At 45.1% G+C, this 18,769-nt stretch overlaps 1 protein-coding gene across 5 annotated transcripts in view; it reads left to right on the top strand.

The window, feature by feature from the left end:
- Positions 1–18,769, top strand: part of kif13ba (kinesin family member 13Ba) — a 91,304-nt gene that overhangs the window by 46,954 nt on the left and 25,581 nt on the right. For all 5 annotated transcript variants that reach the window (XM_055864265.1, XM_055864264.1, XM_055864261.1 and 2 more), the window contains exons 7-20: positions 284–464; positions 1,177–1,264; positions 1,467–1,601; positions 9,521–9,633; positions 9,834–9,945; positions 10,163–10,375; positions 10,762–10,872; positions 11,086–11,220; positions 12,900–13,030; positions 15,187–15,273; positions 15,419–15,612; positions 15,844–16,132; positions 16,285–16,447; positions 16,591–16,737. In XM_055864265.1, coding sequence (XP_055720240.1) covers positions 284–464; positions 1,177–1,264; positions 1,467–1,601; positions 9,521–9,633; positions 9,834–9,945; positions 10,163–10,375; positions 10,762–10,872; positions 11,086–11,220; positions 12,900–13,030; positions 15,187–15,273; positions 15,419–15,612; positions 15,844–16,132; positions 16,285–16,447; positions 16,591–16,737 — 2,099 coding nt within the window. The remainder of the gene's footprint in view (positions 1–283; positions 465–1,176; positions 1,265–1,466; positions 1,602–9,520; positions 9,634–9,833; positions 9,946–10,162; positions 10,376–10,761; positions 10,873–11,085; positions 11,221–12,899; positions 13,031–15,186; positions 15,274–15,418; positions 15,613–15,843; positions 16,133–16,284; positions 16,448–16,590; positions 16,738–18,769) is intronic.

Below are 18,769 nucleotides of genomic sequence, written 5' to 3'. Positions count from 1 at the left end.
TGCATTTCCTTTATTCCTTGCGGCCTCTCTCCTCCTTCTCCAAACTCATTGGATGAGGTCAGAAGGTCACCATCTCATCCAATGGGTGAGGAGAATTACGCGAGGAATCAAGCAAATGCAATTGAATGTTTCCCTATGACATATGCTATGATACTACTGGCTGTTCTGATTAGCATGTAACAGATCCTTAGGGGTTCATCTGTCACCTCACTGCTATGCTCTCCCATTGGCTGTCTCCTCACATCCGTGCTCACCCATTGGCTGTATGTGTGTGTCCCTCCAGGTTCGGGGAAGTCGTACACAATGATGGGTTCGGTGGACTCTCCAGGTCTGATCCCGCGGCTGTGCAGCTCTCTGTTTGACCGGACCCTGCTGGAGCAGAGGGAGGGGGAAGGCTTCACCATAGAGGTCTCCTACATGGAGATATACAACGAGAAGGTCCGCGACCTCCTTGACCCCAAAGGGTACGACCTTTAACCTCCACATGACCTCTTGTTTTAGTTCATTGTTTGAATATACTACAGTTTGTCTGTGACCCCATTTTCAAATAATATAAACACGCTTCCTCCCTTGATGTAGTCACTGATAACTCAATTGTTCCATGACATACTGGTGGTAGCTTTCGCCTATCCAGTACGTTTCCAAACATGCTTCGGAGCAGGGCCCCAATGGTTTTGCACACATTTGCACCTGTTTGTCTGCTCACAGTTTCTATGGCTCCCCGCTTGACCCCAAAGGTTATGACCCCGTCACCTCTGACCCCGGCTAAAACAATCAATAGAATAGCAGAGCTGCGTGCCACAGGAGTGGGAGGTCCGACATCTGACGGCCATATGGAGTCAGTCTGCCACATTATACAGATGCTAGAACTTGGCCTAATGATATACCACTTGTATTGATCTGGCTATTGCTGATTCTATTTGGAGAACTGTTGCTTCTACACAGAACGTAGGAGAGTGTATAGGGATACATCTCAAAAAGAACACTATTTGAGATGAATTTATTTACAAATAAATGAATACTTTTAAAAATTAATTTACAAATGAAAAATGATAGAAATATATAAATGCATTCATTTATTTAGATTATTTTTTAGATAGAGCATGGAAGCATGATGACTGTGGATTTCTTCCATAGTAAACCACATTCATATCTGTCATCCCCCCTCCCCTCCAGGAGCAGACAGGCTCTGAGAGTGAGGGAACACAAGGTGTTGGGGCCGTATGTGGACGGCCTGTCTCGTCTGGCTGTGGCCAGCTACAAGGTACACCACAATATCACTGCTGTACCACTACCACCACTAGTAACAATATATAAGTATTTATTTGTTTACTAATGAATTATTTATAGCATCTCCCTTCCTCTCTCTGTTCTCCATTCTTCCTTTCTCTCCTGCCTTCTTCCGTCCCCGTTTGTCTTCTCGCTCTCTCTCCGATCTCTCTCTCTCTCTCCGATCTCTCCTATAGGACATCGAGTCTCTGATGTCAGAGGGGAATAAGTCTCGTACGGTGGCCGCAACCAACATGAACGAGGAGAGCAGCAGATCTCACGCAGTCTTCAACATCATCCTCACACACACACTCAAAGACCTGCAGTCTGGGGTAAGACATGCTGACACACACGGAAAGACACAGACATACACAAAAATGGACACAGAGAGACAAACCCTCCATCTGAGGGTTAAGGGGGGGTCCCTCCCCCCTTTGCTTTGGAGGTTAACCCCCCCCAGATAATTTTTATGTAGAAAGACTGGGAAGTCAAGTTCTTGTGACTTTTTAAAAGGACATTTTACTCCAACATTAATTAAAGTAAAATTACGCTGACACCATCTAAAATATAATTTTCACCTCCAGAAATTATTTTAACATACAGTGCTTTCGGAAAGTATTCAGACTCCTTGACTTTTTCCACATTTTGTTACGTTACAGCCTTATTCTGTTGATTAAATTAAACATTTTCCTCAATCTACACACAACCCCATAATGACAAATATACATTTATATATATAAAAAACCTGATACCTTTTTACATAAGTATTCAGACCCTTTGCTATGAGACTCGAAATTGAGCTCGGATGCGTCCTGTTTCCAATGATCATCCTTGATGTTTCTACAACTTGATTGGAGTCCACCTGTGCTAAATTGAATTGATTGGACATGATTTGGAAAGGCACACAGCTGTCTATGTAAGGTCCCACAGTTGACAGTGCATGTCAGAGCAAAAACCAAGCCATGAGGTCGAAAAAAACTGTCCGTAGAGCTTCGAGACAGGATTGTGTCAAGGCACAGATCTGGGGAAGGGTACCAGAAAATGTCTGCAGCATTGAAGGTCCCCAAGAACACTGTGGCCTCCATCATTCTTAAATGGAAGAAGTTTGGAACCACCAAGACTCTTCCTAGCGCTGGCCACCCGTACAAACTGAGCAATCGGGGGAGAAGGGCCTTGGTCAGGGAGGTGACCAAGAACTCGAGGGTCACTCTGACAGAGCTCCAGAGTTCATCTGTGGAGATGGTTGTCCTTCGGGAAGGTTCTCCCATCTTTGCAGCACTCCACCAATCAGGCCTTTTATTGTAGAGTGGCCAGACGGAAGCCACTCCTCAGTAAAAGGCACATTAAAGCCCGCTTGGAGTTTGCCAAAAGGCACCTAAAGGACTGACCATGAGACAAGATTCTCTGATCTGATGAAACCAAGATTGAACTCTTTGACCTGAATGCCAAGCATCACGTCTGGAGGAAACCAGGCACCGCTCATCACCTGGCCAATACCATCCCTACACTGAAGCATCATGGTGACAGCATTATGCTGTGGGGATGTTTTTCAGTGGCAGGGACTGGAAGACTAGTCAGGATCAAGGGAAAGATGAACAGAGCAAAGTACAGAGAGATCCTTGATGAAAACCTGCTCCAGAGCACTCAGGACCTCAGACTGGGGGTGAAGGTTCATCTTCTAACAAGACAACGACCCTAAGCACACAGCCAAGACAACGCAGGTGTAGCTTTGGGACAAGTCTCTGAATGTCCTTGAGTGGCCCAGCTAGAGCCCGGACTTGACCCCAATCAAACATCTCTGGAGAGACCTGAAAATAGCTGTGCAGCGACGCTCCCCATCCAACCTGACAGAGTTTGAGAGGATCTAGAGAGACGAATGGGAGAAACTCCCTAAATGCAGATGTGCCAAGCTTGTAGCGTCATACCCAAGAAGACTCGAGGCTGTAATCGCTGCCAAAGGTGCTTCAACAATGTACTGAGTAAAGGGTCTGAATACTTATGTAAATGTGCCATTTCAGTTTTGTATTTTTTATACATTTGCAAACATTTCTAAAAAACAGATTTTTGCTTCATCATTATGGGGTATTGTGTTTAGATTGAGGAATACTTTTTTTTTTCTCATCCATTTTAGAATAATGCACCACCAATCAGTAACGTAACAAAATGTAGAAAAAGTGAAGGTGTCTGAACATTTTCCGAATGCACTGTAGTGGACCATGCTTATAGCCTATGCATCGTCTACATAAGGGCTGCCCAACCCTCATCATGGAGATCTTACTGTCCTGTAGGTTTTCAGTCCAACCCTAATTTAGCAAAGCTGATTCAGCTGGTTAAGGTCTTGTTGAGCAGCTATTTAGTAGAAAAACCGGTGTGTTAAATTAGGGTTGGCCTGAACCCACAGGATTGTAGCTCTCCAGGAAGAGGGTTGGGCAGCCCTGGTCTATATCATGTGTCAACATCATTCCACGGAAGGTCAAGTGTCTGTGGGATTGCTCTCCTCCCTCACTAATTAGTAAAGAACTCCCCTCACCTGGTTGTCTTAATTGAACGGAACAGCCAAAAACCTGCAGACACTAGGCCCTCCATGGAATGATTTTGACACCCCTGGTCCATATTATCAGGTATGCTATTAGCAATAAGCATTATCACCTGTAGCCCAACTGATGCAGCATAGTATCTATAAATAGGCTGAAGCATGGGGTTGCCTATTTGCATTTACCCTAATCATTAGCTAGATCCCAAATGTGATATTTTAATAACTAGTTATGCATATTGATGCATTTTATGTCCCCAAAAAATTACAAACACGGTTAGTATAATGTAGGTCTACCTGTTAAGGTAGTTTTGGGTAATCCGCCACCAGGGGTAATACCCCCTGTCTGTACTTCTCACAGGAACCACTTCATGTCACACATTTTCCCACAACACTTTCCCTGGTTACCACTACTCTTGCTCAACTAAAAATGTAATCTGGCTAATCACAATTTCTTAAGTCACGCAAAAAAAAAATCTTGAGGGAGGTGTTTTATCCCATGTTACTTCCCTATGCGATAAGGTGCTTAACCATGCTGCTGTTTAAAACTTTAAATGGTGCAGTTCACACATATTTAGGAGTTGAGAAATAAATCAAGTAGGAATGGAAAGCTGGAACCCCCCCTCTTTTTAACAAAGACCATTAAAACTGCTGCTTTCCCTGCGATTGCGTTATGAATTGTTGTGCATTGACTGCTTGTCAGAATGAATGTTCCCTCCCTATGGCACTCGCAACTTGAATGCGCCTTGTGAGGAATATTTGTCCCATATAGAACGCACAAGGTAAATATATAAACTATTCTACTATGGGGTTGTCTGATTTTTCTATTAGTTACTCATTTTATTTGCAGAGGGAAAGTAAACGTGGACTGTTCTAGCATTTTCAAATGTTCCAGATTTTTTTTGCCGTGGTGGCAATGGTTTTGCCGTGGCGCAGCGCCACGCTGCAGCGGAAACACTGCGACTGCTGTAATGCTTTTGTGAAGACTGCGTGTTATTTGTCGTTATCTAAAATTCTCTCATCCTCTCACTCTACTTCAGTGTTACTCACAATTTTTTGTAAGGGGGCCACTTTGGGTTGAGACAATCATTCAGAGGGCCGCACATCTTTAATCTGTTGTACTTTTTCTTCCAATATTATCAATTGAGAGCAATAGAGCACATACAACTGATGATACAGCACATCACAAATATATACACACACATCAAATAGGCTACATCACATGCATAAGACCCATATTAAGGGTAACCACAGTAGTTGGATGAGCGAAAATGTCTCTTCTGCTCCTTGACTGAATTCATTCTGAATGTATAGTCTGTTGCTATCCTTGTGAGGCAATCCAGGTGTGCATTGGTCAGTCTCTCTGTTGTTGTTTCACAGTGTTCATTGTTGATAATGTTGCTTCACAGGAATAAGTACTGACAAAAAAATGTCACCTTTTGCACACACTGCTTCAGAAGTGGATACTCTGTGTCTGACACAAGACTCCAGAAATGGGTAACACCTGATCTTAGTTCACCTTGCAATGTGTCATTTGCCTGCAGCTCCACTATCTCACTCTCTATTCCAGCACAGTCAGGACAGAGGGCTGGGATGACACTGGCACATGAAAGGGGTTCTCAATGAAGTTGAAAAACTCCTTGTACTCCATGATATTCTCAAACTCCAACTCTTCCAACACACAAATGCATCATAGCTAAAAAATGTTGCTGTATGTCTGGGTTGGATGTGGTGACTGCTCTGAGTTTTGGGAAATTAACAAACGTTCAGGTATGAAGTGTGGTGATTTTATTTTGAAATGCTTTGACCACATGCAGCATTTTGCCCAGAGTTTTAGCTTTCCTTGGAACTGGAGATAAACTGTGTTCAGGTGGCAGGTGATGTCAGTTAAAATAGCCAGCTTTAATATCCAGCTTGGTCTCCACTCTCCCCTTGCGTGCAACAAATTCACAGATTTGAGGGAGGAGGGAGAAATCTTTCCAAAGCTGCCACGAGACAGCCATCTCACTTCATTGTGAAATATCACAGTCGCTGTATTCTGTCTGATATTCCTCCAGCAACTTGCGGAATTGCCGGTGATTCAGTGCCCTAATAATAATGTTCACCAAGCGCACGACCTACTGCATCACATTATGTAAGTCAGTCTTTGAGTTTAGCCACAAGTGCTTCCTGATGAATGATACAACGAAACGTTACAAATTCGGGAATATCATCTTTCTCATCAGGCCTATGAGTCCTTTTTCCTTCCCGCGCGTGTTTGGGGTGCCGTCAGTGCACACAGATGCCAGATTTGACCGGTCAATATTATTATCAGCAAAATATTTGAGGGCTTCCAGAATATCCTCTCGTGTTTGTCCCTGAAGTGGTAGTAAACATAAGTTATTCTCTGAACGACTCGTTTTGAGGGAAGCGGACACAAACACATGATTGGGCAATGTCATTTGAATCAGTACAATACTAAAACACGGCGCCACGGATATGTCAGTAATCAGTTGCTTACCGATGTCTATGCGTCTTGTTATGGTCTAGTCTGGGAGTTGCAGTGCCGTAATTTGCTTTAAAATAGCTTCCTTGTTTGTGAAATCATTATACAATATTTCGGCGGAGGCCAAAAAAACAGTCTTTGACTATCTCCGCGTCTGTGAAGGCCTTGTTTCTCGCGAGCATCCAAGCAAACGTAAATGTTGCCTCTGTCGTTTTCTCTGCAACAGTGCTAGATCTGTCCGCTATTTGCTGTCCTTTGAGTTGCGCTATTTTGTTGTTTCTGAGGTTGCTTTATGGTAGATATGTTTTGTCAAAGTGGGCACGGTGTGACTGGAAATGACGCTCTAAATTTGCTCGTTTAAAACAAGACAAAGTGAGCTAGTACCATTATGCAGTATAAACAAGTCTTGTCAATTTCTCTTGGAATTTTGTGTTCTTGAATCGACCGTAGCCAACTTCTCTTAGCCACCAAAGCTACGTTAGCTAGCTGCATTTTCTCGCCGCCATGTTCCTGATTTTCCTGGTTCCCCGGTGGTTGTTCTTTCATAGCTGTCACGTTGTTTTCCAGCCCTTTCCTCTCATCTTCATTGTCAATAGATTTCTGTTTATTTTTTTACAATAAATCGATTCATGTCGACCAGACTGCAAAAGTATCTAGTAGCAAACTGATATGACGGTCGCAGGAGCTGAGCAGTTGCGTTCTATTTCGGCCTTTCTGTTCAACAGTTGTGCTGTACTACCATGTATCTGCCGTCCAGGGAACAACATATATATTCAGTGAAGTGATTCAGGCCTACATTGAATTGAAATTGTATTATGAATGGAAAATCACAGCGATAAGGCCTCACGGGCCGCGCAATGAGTACCACTGCTCTACTTCTTAAGCACTTTCTATCTGGGGCACTGTCAGCCCAATTCTGATCTTTTTTTCACGGATTGCTCTTTTAACCAATCAGATCAGCTATGGAAAAAGATCTGATGTGATTGGTCAAAAGACCAATTAGTGGGGAAAAATATTTGAATTGGGCTGCCTGTGTAAACACAGCCTAAGAGTGTCCCAGAGAGACTCTCCTGTCAGTGAGCCTCAGTTTCCACTGTTCAGGAACTAGCTAGTGATTTTAGCCTCCAAGAAAACCTTTTAAATAAGTAATGAGCTGCTCTCTCTGTCTGGATATCAGCTGATCTGCTGCTGTGTCAGCCTGATCCTTTGTTATCCCAACAACACCTGGTCGCTCATCCAACCGTGTGTGTGTGCGTGTGTGTGTGTGTGTGTGTGTGTGTGTGTGTGTGTGTGTGTGTGTGTGTGTGTGTGTGTGTGTGTGTGTGTGTGTGTGTGTGTGTGTGTGTGCCTGACTGTATTTACATGCATGTGTGTGATATAATCACCCAACCCTGGTCTTCTGGAACAATGTATGAAGCACACAGATTTGAATAATGCAGGAGTGGAACAGTTGATTCTAGTCCAGGTCAAATAAGGCTGTGTTCAAGTCAATGAGTGTTGCCCATTGTTGCAGACTGACCATTTGATACCTTGTTGGTTGTGTTCCTGAATGCAGCCCCAGGTGCACATGCTGGAATGGAAACAAAGCTAAATATAGACTGAGCCGGATCATTGAAACTGACACACAAATTAAGTCTGTCCACGCTTCAACACACACACACACACACACACAGTTTTGTATTGCTATCCTTGTGGGGACCAAATAATTGATTCCAGTCCAAAATCCTATTTTCCTTAACCCTTAACCTAAGTCTAACCGTAGCCCTAACCCTACAACTATACCTAACTCTTAAACCTAACCCCTAAGCCTAAAATAGCCTTTTTCCTTGTGGGGACTGGCAAAATGTCCCCACTTTTCCTTGTTTTACTGTCCTTGTGAGGACTTCTGGTACCCACAAGGATAGTTAAAGAAAAACACACACACACACACACAGTGAGAGAAAGAGAGCTTGAGAATCATTGGGCCTCCTTTTTCTGCTGTTGATGATATGCTTTGTCCTCCCTTTACTGATGGTTTGCATATCTCCATGGAAATTCAGTTCAATGCAAATTCACAGGGGCCTGTTGACAGTGTGTGTAATCTAAGCCTGTGTGTCTGAGATGAGAGAGGCATGTTTAGTATAGCATCTTTATAAAAGAGTGATAACGCAATAACTAAATCATAGGAAAGAACAAAATATTTCCTGTGGAATCCAGTTGGTGAAAACAGTTTGAGGTACCAGCCAAATACTTGGAATCCTTTTTGACCTAGGTTCACCCCAGTTCATGCAGTCTTTTCCCTTCATTCTGTTCTCTTCTCTCTCTGGGGACAAGGGCGGTCTTTGTTTTCACAACACACTGTAGTCTCTGCCTGCTCTATTCCCACTCAGCACAACTCCGTACATAATTCACCCCCACTGGCCTTTGGCTCTCTCTACCCTCCCCGCTCTCTCTCATTTCTCGCTCAACTCATTCACTCACCCCATCTCACATTTTCACATACTTTCATTCTCCATCACTCTCACTCTTTTTACACACCTTTCTCTTACATTCTCGCTCTTACATTCTTTCCGTCCTGCATTCCTGCATTCTCTCTGTTCTTCCTCTGTCTTAAATTATCTCTCCTTCCCAGAACGCTTTCCTCTTTATTTCCCCTCCCTCCCACCCCTCCTTTCTCATCTGTCAATTATCTCTCTGTCTACCAGTCAAGCTTCAGTCCTTAATGCACACATACCTTATTTAAGATAAAGACCCCATTACACACGCACACACATACATCACCCCCCCCCCCGTTATGTTAGTGCAAGGAAACATGGTTGTATACTGCATGTAAATTATAGGATGGAAAATGTTTTGTCAATTTCACTGAAATCTGTCAATAAGTTTACATCCCAAATAAGCACTGTGTGCAGGACCGGAGTCCTTCTAGCATGTATTCGAACACGAATGATGTTATTTTAATTGAAAGAAAATCTGCTAAAATGACTTCTATCCGTTCTCACTCACTTCCTTTCATTTTCCCTTTCTCCCTCCCTCCTTCCTCTCTCTCTCTCTCTCTCACCCTTAAACCTACCGCCTCCCACCCCCTTTAACATCCAACCTCCCTCCCTCTGTCTCCCCCCTCTTCTATCTCTCCCTCCCCATCCTTACCCGTTCCTCTCCCCATAACCTTCCCCCTTCTCTCTCCCCCTTTTAACCTCCCCCCACACCCGCCTCCCCCTTGTTCTCTCTCTCCCTCCCTATCCTCTTTGTAGACGAGTGGTGAGAAGGTGAGTAAGCTGAGTCTGGTGGACCTGGCTGGCAGTGAGAGAGCTGCTAAGACTGGAGCTACCGGTGAGAGGATGAAGGAGGGCAGCAACATCAACAAGTATGTCACTGAAAACACACACACACACACACACACACACACACACAGCTCCAAGTGTTCTAGTTTTAGCTTCAAGTTCCCAAATGAAAAAATTATACACATTTTACACCCAGAAAACATTCCACCGCTTATGATAGCGGGCCGGTGTGTGTGTTACAATATTTTCCTTGATGGAGAGTGTGTTCTGTGTGTCTCTGCAGGTCTCTGACCACTCTAGGCCTGGTCATATCTGCTCTGGCAGAACAGGGGTGTGGGAAGAACAAGACCAAGTTTGTCCCCTACAGAGACTCTGTACTAACGTGGCTGCTTAAGGTAAGACGCACACACATCTTCTCTTTTTCCCTGCTCTTAATATAACTTCTCTCGTCCTACTTTCCCCTTCTCGCTCCCATATCTTTGTTGTTTCCTTTAATTAGTTGAACACTTCTGCCCCAGAATCATATTAAGATTTGGTCCCGGCAACCTTTTGTCTTTCTTTCATTCTCCCTCTCTTACTAACACTCCTTTCTCTTCCTCCCTCTGTCACCAGGACAGCCTGGGCGGCAACAGTCGCACGGCCATGGTGGCCACGGTGAGCCCGGCGGCCGACAACTACGACGAGACGCTGTCCACGCTGCGCTACGCCGACCGGGCCAAGAGCATCGTCAACCACGCCGTCGTCAACGAAGACCCCAACGCACGCATCATCAGGGAGCTCCGCGAAGAGGTGGAGAAACTACGGGACCAGCTGACACAGGCAGAGGTGAAGGGTGGAGGGGAGAGAGAAGGGGAAAAGGGAGGGAGAGGAGGAAATAGGGATAAAGAGAGGATATAGGGTAGTGGAAGGGAAGAGAGGCGGGGAGAGCAGAGAAGAAGGGGAAGAGGGAGATCAACTGAGACAGGTGACGGTAAGGAGGGATGGGAGGAGAGGGCCCACACCAACTGGCAAAACTGTTTGCGTTCTGTTTGGAAATTGCATCCGGTAAATTAATGCTTCATCAGGTGTAGCAGAGAGCATTTGGTTTTATGAAGACTTTTTTTTCAACCGAAACATCCGTTTACAAATGACATCAACTACCACATCTTGTCTGCTGGGAGACAGGGAGAGGGAACACAAGTAAGAGTGTGTTTTTCTTGTCTCCTGGCCAGTCTATGAAGGCCCCAGAGCTGAAGGAAAGGCTGGAGGAGTCTGAGAAACTCATCCAAGAGATGACCGTCACCTGGGAGGAGAAACTACGCAAGACGGAGGAGATCGCACAGGTACATACACACTTGTACTTTCTGTCCTGGGTCGTGCTCACTAGGCACAAAAAAGAAAACGGTCTGAAACTGAGTGAAACAGGGACTTTCTAAAATTGTACAATTAGACACGCTTCTTTTTTTGCACAACATTTTGAAATGTTTTGCTTCTGTGTGCCCTTAATACAACAACCAGTATGGATGCATTGTTTCCCTCTGTTGTGTGTCCTGTAGGAGCGTCAGAAACAGTTGGAGTCCCTGGGCATCTCTCTCCAGTCGTCTGGCATCAGAGTGGGAGAAGACAAGTGTTTTCTAGTCAACCTCAACGCTGACCCCGCTCTCAATGAGCTGTTGGTCTACTACCTGAAGGTACACACACACACACACACTAGTGGAGCAAGGGTCACCCACAATTGCTAATAACCCATCCACATGACTATATGTGATAAAGTGAAAATCTGAGACCCGCACCCGACCCTAACCCACACTTGGGCTCCCGAGTGGCGCAGCCGTCTAAGGCACTGTATCTCAGTGCTAGAGGCGGCACTACAGACCCTGGTTTGATTCCAGGCTGTATCACAACCGGCCGTGATTGGGAGTCCCATAGGGCGGCGCACAATTGTCATCCGGGTTTGGCCGGGGTAGGCAGTCATTGTAAATAAGAATTTGTTCTTAACTGACTTGCCTAGTTAAATAAACGTTAAATAAAATAACACGCTAATATAGAAAATGCGCTGTAGGCTACAGTCAGACAGCGGAAAGATTTGTTGACAGGGTGCAGGATATTTTGTTGTTGTCTGATTTAGATATATTTCTGCTTATTTCCGACATTTTGGTAGGCTATTTGTTAGTCATCTTGTCTATAATTAGATACACACAGCTTCTCGTCTGTCATTATGTTGCCCTAGAAGACTAAATAAACCCTTGCTCACCAGAACGTCATAAATGATCAAATGAACACTTCACTCTAGTTGACATTGGTAAAGTTTTCTCTGTCATCGCTGCTTCTTTCGTGGAGCAATGACGTTTAGGGACCGGGGAGAAAATGCAATAAAAAACAGAAAAGATTTTCTGTACAAAACTTCCAAATTAAAGCTGATAAAAAAACGACCCATCAGCTTGGATGCATATTTTATGTGGTTGAAATACTATCAGCTTTTATGATGCTAATGAAGATACCACCTCTACAGACAGTATATAACTGCGCATTCGCATTCTCTCAAGATGAAAGAAATAAATCACATTTCTCGACTCCTGTTTTAGAGTAAAAATGTAACATAAATGTTGTCATTTTACTGCAAGGACTGCTCTATTCTGCAGGAGTAAATATTATATTAGGCTATGTGAAAGGTTATAGACCTATAGTCAGTGTCCAGATTTCAGTTTCCATTTAACACTCACTACTGTAAGTCTCTCTGGATAAGAGCGTCTGCTAAATGACTCAAATGTCAAATGTAGGCTACAGTTCCCTTGACCTGCCATAGGCCTATTTGTCACTATCTTGTGACTGTGGAATTTGTATAGCGCCTCACATTCGTCACACATCACATAGACGGCACTGCTATCATCCTCTTTTACCACTTCACCAAATAAACATGACTTTACTGGCCCTCCCTTCTCTTTATTTTCAACTCTCCATTTCGCAACCCTCTTATTGAAGTAAACTCAAGACATTGTCGTTTGTGCCTCCGTGGATTGACTAACTTTTTCTGCTCGCTCCCGAAAGCTTTTGGCAGTTGGCTTGTAGGCTGACTGGCACATACATGTACAGTTAGGTTCTAAAGCTTAGGCTTACGCGCACTGATAGCCTAAAATAATGAACGAAAAACCTCAACGTAGCCTATAGATATAAATTGCACAAGAATGATATATTTCTGGATATTTTAAGGTATTGTATTATTTTTATTCAACCCGCCCGCCACCCGCCCGCCGTTGATTAACACAATATTTCATGACTCTAAACCCTCCGCGGGGACTTCGGGTTATGAGTCAACCCGCGGATCAATAACACACACACCATTGTAACATGGTATTGTTGTGTACTGTAGGAGCACACTAAGGTTGGTTCAGCAGACTCCCAGGACATCCAGCTGTGTGGGATGGGTATTCAGGCTGAACACTGCATCATAAACATCACAACTGACCAAGGGGTGGTCCTCACTCCCCACAGGAACTCACGGTACGTATAGAACACTCCTCTTCATCTCTACCTTCATCCTCCTCGTCAGTATAATCCACAACGGGGCAAACCTGGATGAGGTGACGCCTTTCCAGAACCAAAATCTGGTTTTAAAAATGTCCTTGTTACCAATTTTGCCCGCTAGCACCAGCTCACACCGCAGAAAATGTCACAGTACACCAGCAGTCATTATCATCATCATCATCTCAACGCACATCATCGAAATCGTCATTCTTGACATCATCATTATTGCGACACATCTCTAGCCAGAGCTGTGGACTTGATTCACATGTCTTGGACTCGAGTCTGACCTGAGTCACAAATTTGATGACTTGATAGAAAATAAAATGACTTGATTTTGACTTGCGGCCTCAAGACTTGGGACAGGACTTTGACTTGAGACTGAAATTATCTGGCCAGGTTTTGTCACTCATTTTGTGGTACTGAGACAGTGGATTAGGCTACTCTCCACGCAGCCAGAGACCATATCGCACTTGCAAAAAAAATGATTGGCTAGTGAAACGCACAGGCCTACGGCATTGCACACAATTTTGTTTAAAAAACACCTGTTTCAGAACCAATAAATTGCGTGTCTTGACTATTGACCAATGACAAGTCATCAACATTGGCGCGCAAACGTGGGCTCACATATCCAGAAAAGTTTGAGAATCACGAAGCTAGTGAACAGAGCGCGGATTTGCTGTACAGCTATAGGATCGGGTGCAGCGCAAACGTCAACTTGTTGGGAGAGAGGATTGCCATAAATATGCAGCTCCAAAAATTGTTTGGTGATCAGTAATATTAACTGTTTACTTTGCAAGCTCAACAGCAATGGGTCATCAATCAACAATTACTAGGATAGGCCTACTGTTCCTTTGGTATCCCAGAATTGCTTAAAATTGATAATTTACTTATGAAGCTTGCATTTAGAATTCGTTTTTTAAATGTATTATTACATAATCAAAATGTGTTTTAGACAAAGTAATGAATACGGCTGTCTGGTAGCCTCAATAAATAGACAAAGATTTGGTGGCCTTGGGACTATAAGGTTCTATCTGCACAATGCAGAGTTCTGAGATTTTGAGCATGAAAGTTGTCACATCCCAGATCTCAGAACTGTTTTGTAGTGAATTCTTCGTCCATAACCCATTCTAAATCCATTTTTGTTGGTGGTTGCAATCCCAGATATAACCTTGACATCTCAGAGCCATGCGGTTCCGTCTGGCACTTCTGAATAAGGCAATGTTCAGTTGTTAAGAATACTAGCTATTTTACCAGGATAGTCAGAACACATCATCAAATACATTAAGACATGTATTATGGTCATTAGACAAACTATTGTCATCGTTGAACAACGATGTGACAACATCATTTACTTTAAGATTTCTGACAGTGTTGTTTTTTTTGCTCTCGTGCCATTATTGCTGGCTAGACCATACTTAGAGGGAGATGACAAAGATGTTTTCTGATTGGTCCATCTGTATTTATTCAGTCTTGTGATTGGATTGCAGATATACACTTATAGTTCAAATGGGTTTATGCAGATAGGACTTTCTATTTTTTTTTTTAACAAAACATTTATTTTTCAAAAATCTAACTTCGTATGTCTGTGAAGAACCATCTAAACATCTATTATATTTGCTGACAGGGTGCTCTTAGAAATGCACGACTTGGACTTGACTCGAGACTCGACCCGTTCTACTTGTGACTCGAATAATAGTGACTTGGTGACTCGAATAGTAGTGACCTCTCTCTAGCCTCTAGTCACCCACTCTGACTGCACACACACACACACACACACACACACACACACACACACACACACACACACACACACACACACACATACACACACCTCTAGCCTCAAGTCTGATCTCCTGCTTTCAGATGATGGTGATGTTGCCGCAAGGCCCCTTAAGAATTGAATGAACTAACTGGATCATGCATTCATTTTTATTCGATCTTTTTTTGCCAGGATAGTCCACTCAGTAACATTTGGCAATGTTTTCCAGGGAGTCCTTGGTTCCATAGAATCAATAAAAACAACAGTAAAGATGTTCTTACGCATTTATTATGTCGCTTTTGCTGAATGTGTCTTATGTCATGGTTACACATTGTTTTTATTATGTGGAACTGAAGTTGTTGTTACGTTACAGAACGTGTGTGAACGGCTCTCCTTGCACCAGCCCGCAGCGGCTCCACCACGGAGACCGCATCCTGTGGGGCAACAACCACTTCTTCAGGTCTGTCTGTCTGTGTCCCGACAGTTCTGACTACTGTGAATCGCAATGTCTCGCTCAACTACTGGTCCTCGTTTTGGAAAGAGTAGTACTGAAACCATTCCCTTTGTCTTTCCTCCTATCCCTCTCTTCCCCTCCTCCCCCACAGGATCAACTTGCCTAAGCGGCGGTCGCGGGGTGGCGGTGAGGAAGAGGAGGGTGAGGGGGGTCCGATGAAGAACAGTAGCAGTAGTGAGCAGCTGGAGGGGGACGGAGACACCAACAGTGAGGGGTCCTCCGAGGTCTCTTTCTCCTACGAGTTCGCCCAGACAGAGGTCATGATGAAGGCCCTGGGCAACAATGGTGAGTACACACACACCCACACACACACACACACACACACACCCACACAGGTCCTTGTAAAACAAGCATGAGAATGGAGGGAAAGGAGTAATATAAACGTCCTCAGAAACAAATGTTTCGAAAATCATCGATTGACTACACAACTACTGTCCGTCGCATCGCAATCACGATTGGTTGCTCATCCAAAAACCCCGCTCCTGATTGACTCTCGCCCCTGTCCGTCACCTTCAGACCCCATGCAGGCAGTGCTCCAGTCCCTAGAGAGGCAGCACGAGGAGGAGAAGCGCTCGGCGCTGGAGAGACAGAGGCTGATGTATGAACAGGAGCTGCAACAGCTGAGGAGACGGCTCCACCCAGACAGACAGTCTGTAGGACAGGCTGGCACGGCCCCCAGCCAATCACAGGGCCAGGCCGACAGGCCGGGACAGCCCCACTACCGCAGCCTGGAGAGACTCAGCATGGGAGGCATGTCCAACTCACCTAGTGCACAAAGCAGGCTGAGGCAGTGGAGCGAGGAGAGGTGAGTGGTGGGGGAGGGAGGGAGGGTGGGAATGTCTGTAAATGAGAGTTATTGTCAGTGATATTGACCATTGTGGTGGTGATGTTAGTCTCCATTCTGTAGAGGTAGTGTTGACGTGTGTGATATGAAAATGATGATGCTCTCCCCCTCAGAGAGGCAGTGTTGACCCGGAGCCTACGTAAGCTGAGGGAGCAGATAGTAAGAGCTAACCAGCTGGTGCAGGAGGCTGGCTTCATAGCAGAGGAGCTGGACAAACGCACCGAGTACAGAGTCACCTTGCAGATACCTGCTGCTAACCTCAATGCCAACCGCAAGGTACACACACGTGAGCATTAACACACACACCTGGTGCTATGTATATGTTCTCTCTCTCTCACACTCACACTCATTCTCACACTCACACGTACATAAACACACATGTAACCCCCAGCCCCCTCGCTGTTTCTCCGTCCTCACAGCGTGATGCAGTGCTGAGTGAGCCTGCGGTGCAGGTGAGGCGTAAGGGGAAAGGGAAACAGATCTGGGCTCTGGAGAAGATGGAGAACAGAATGGTGGACATGAGAGAACTCTACCAAGAGTGGAAGGACTACGACGACGACAACCCTGTGAGTTCAAACGACTCGCGTGTGTGTGTGTGTGTGTGTGTGTGTGTGTGTGTGTGGTCATGTGTGTGTGGTCATGAGTGTGTTCGTGTTCTTAGGAAACTATGCAGTATTTTTATTTTTTATGTATTATTTCTTACACTGTTACCCCTGGAAATCTTAAGTCTTATTACATACAGCCGGGAGGAACTATTGGATATAGCAACGTCAACTTACCAACATTACGACCAGGAATACAACTTTCCCGAAGCGGATCCTCTGTTTGGCCCACCACCCGGGACAATGGATCGGATCCCAGCAGGCGACCCAAAAAGACGACGCCACAGAAGGGGCAGACGGCGCGGTCTTCTGGTCAGGCGCCGTAGACGGGCACATCGCCCACCGCTCCCAAGTATACTACTCGCCAATGTCCAGTCTCTTGACAACAAGGTAGACGAAATCCGAGCAAGGGTTGCCTTCCAGAGAGACATCAGAGATTGTAACATTCTCTGTTTCGCGTAAACATGGCTCACTCGGGATACGTGGTGTGATCATAACAACATACAGGAACTCAAGTCCTTTTGTTCGCCTGACCTAGAATTCCTTTCAATCAAATGCCGACCGCATTATCTACCAAGAGAATTCTCTTCGATTATAATCACAGTCGTGTATATTCCCCCCCAAGCAGACACCTCGACCACCCTGAAAGAACTTCATTGGACTCTATGTAAACTGGAAACCACATATCCTGAGGCTGCATTTATTGTAGCTGGGGATTTTAACAAGGCTAATCTGAAAACAAGGCTCCCTAAATTTTATCAGCATATCGAATACGCGACCCGGGCTGGAAAAATTCTGGATCATTGTTACTCTAACTTCCGCGACACATACAAAGCCCTCCCTCGCCCTCCTTTCGGCAAATCTGACCACGATTCCATTTTGTTGCTCCCAGCCTATAGACAGGAACTAAAACAGGAAACGCGCATGCTCAGGTCTGTACAACGCTGGTCTGACCAATCTGATTCCACGCTTCAAGATTGCTTCGATCACGTGGACTGGGATATGTTCCGGATAGCCTCAGACAACAACATTGATGTATATGCTGATTCGGTGAGCGAGTTTACTAGCAAGTGCATCGGTGATGTTGTACCCACGGCGACTATTAAAACCTTCCCCAACCAGAAACCGTGGATTGATGGCAGCATTCGTGCAAATCTGAAAGCGCGAACCACTGATTTTAATCAGGGCAAGGCGACCGGAAACATGACCGAATACAAACAGTGTAGCTATTCCCTCCGCAAGGCAATCAAACAAGCTAAGTGTCACTATAGAGACGAAGTAGAGTCGCAATTCAACGGCTCAGACACGAGAGGTATGTGGCAGGGTCTACAGTCAATCACGGACTACAAAAAGAAACCAGCCCTGTCGCGGACCCCGATGTCTTCTTGCTCCTAGACAAACGAAACATCTTCTTTGCTCGTTTTGAGGACAATACAGTGCCACTGACACAGCCCGCTACCAAAACCTGCGGGCTCTCCTTCACCGCAGCCAACGTGAGTAAAACATTTACACGTCTTAACCCTCGCAGGGTTGCCGGTCCAGACGCCCCTGGGTGGTGAGGGTAGGAAACAACATCTCCACCTCGCTGATCCTCAACACTGGGGCCCCACAACGGTGCGTTCTCAGCCCCCTCCTGTACTCCCTGTTCACCCATGTCTGCGTGGCCATGCACGCCTCCAACTCAATCATCAAGTTTGCAGACGACACTACAGTGGTAGGCTTGATTACCAACAACGACGAGACGGCCTACAGGGAGGAGGTGAGGGCCCTCGGAGTGTGGTGTCAGGAAAATAACCTAACACTGAACGTCATCAAAACAAAGGAGATGATCGTGGACTTCAGGAAACAGCAGAGGGAGCACCCCCCTATCGACATCGACGGGACAGTAGTGGAGAAGGTGGAACGTTTTAAATTCCTCAGCATACACATAACGGACAAACTGAAATGGTCCACCCACACAGACAGCGTGGTGAAGAAGGCGCAACCTCAGGAGGCT

Source organism: Salvelinus fontinalis, chromosome 16 (assembly GCF_029448725.1).
Source record: "Salvelinus fontinalis isolate EN_2023a chromosome 16, ASM2944872v1, whole genome shotgun sequence".
NCBI lineage: Eukaryota > Metazoa > Chordata > Actinopteri > Salmoniformes > Salmonidae > Salvelinus > Salvelinus fontinalis.
Note: the sequence above shows the minus strand (reverse complement) of the source record. Positions and strands in the feature narration are given on the sequence as shown.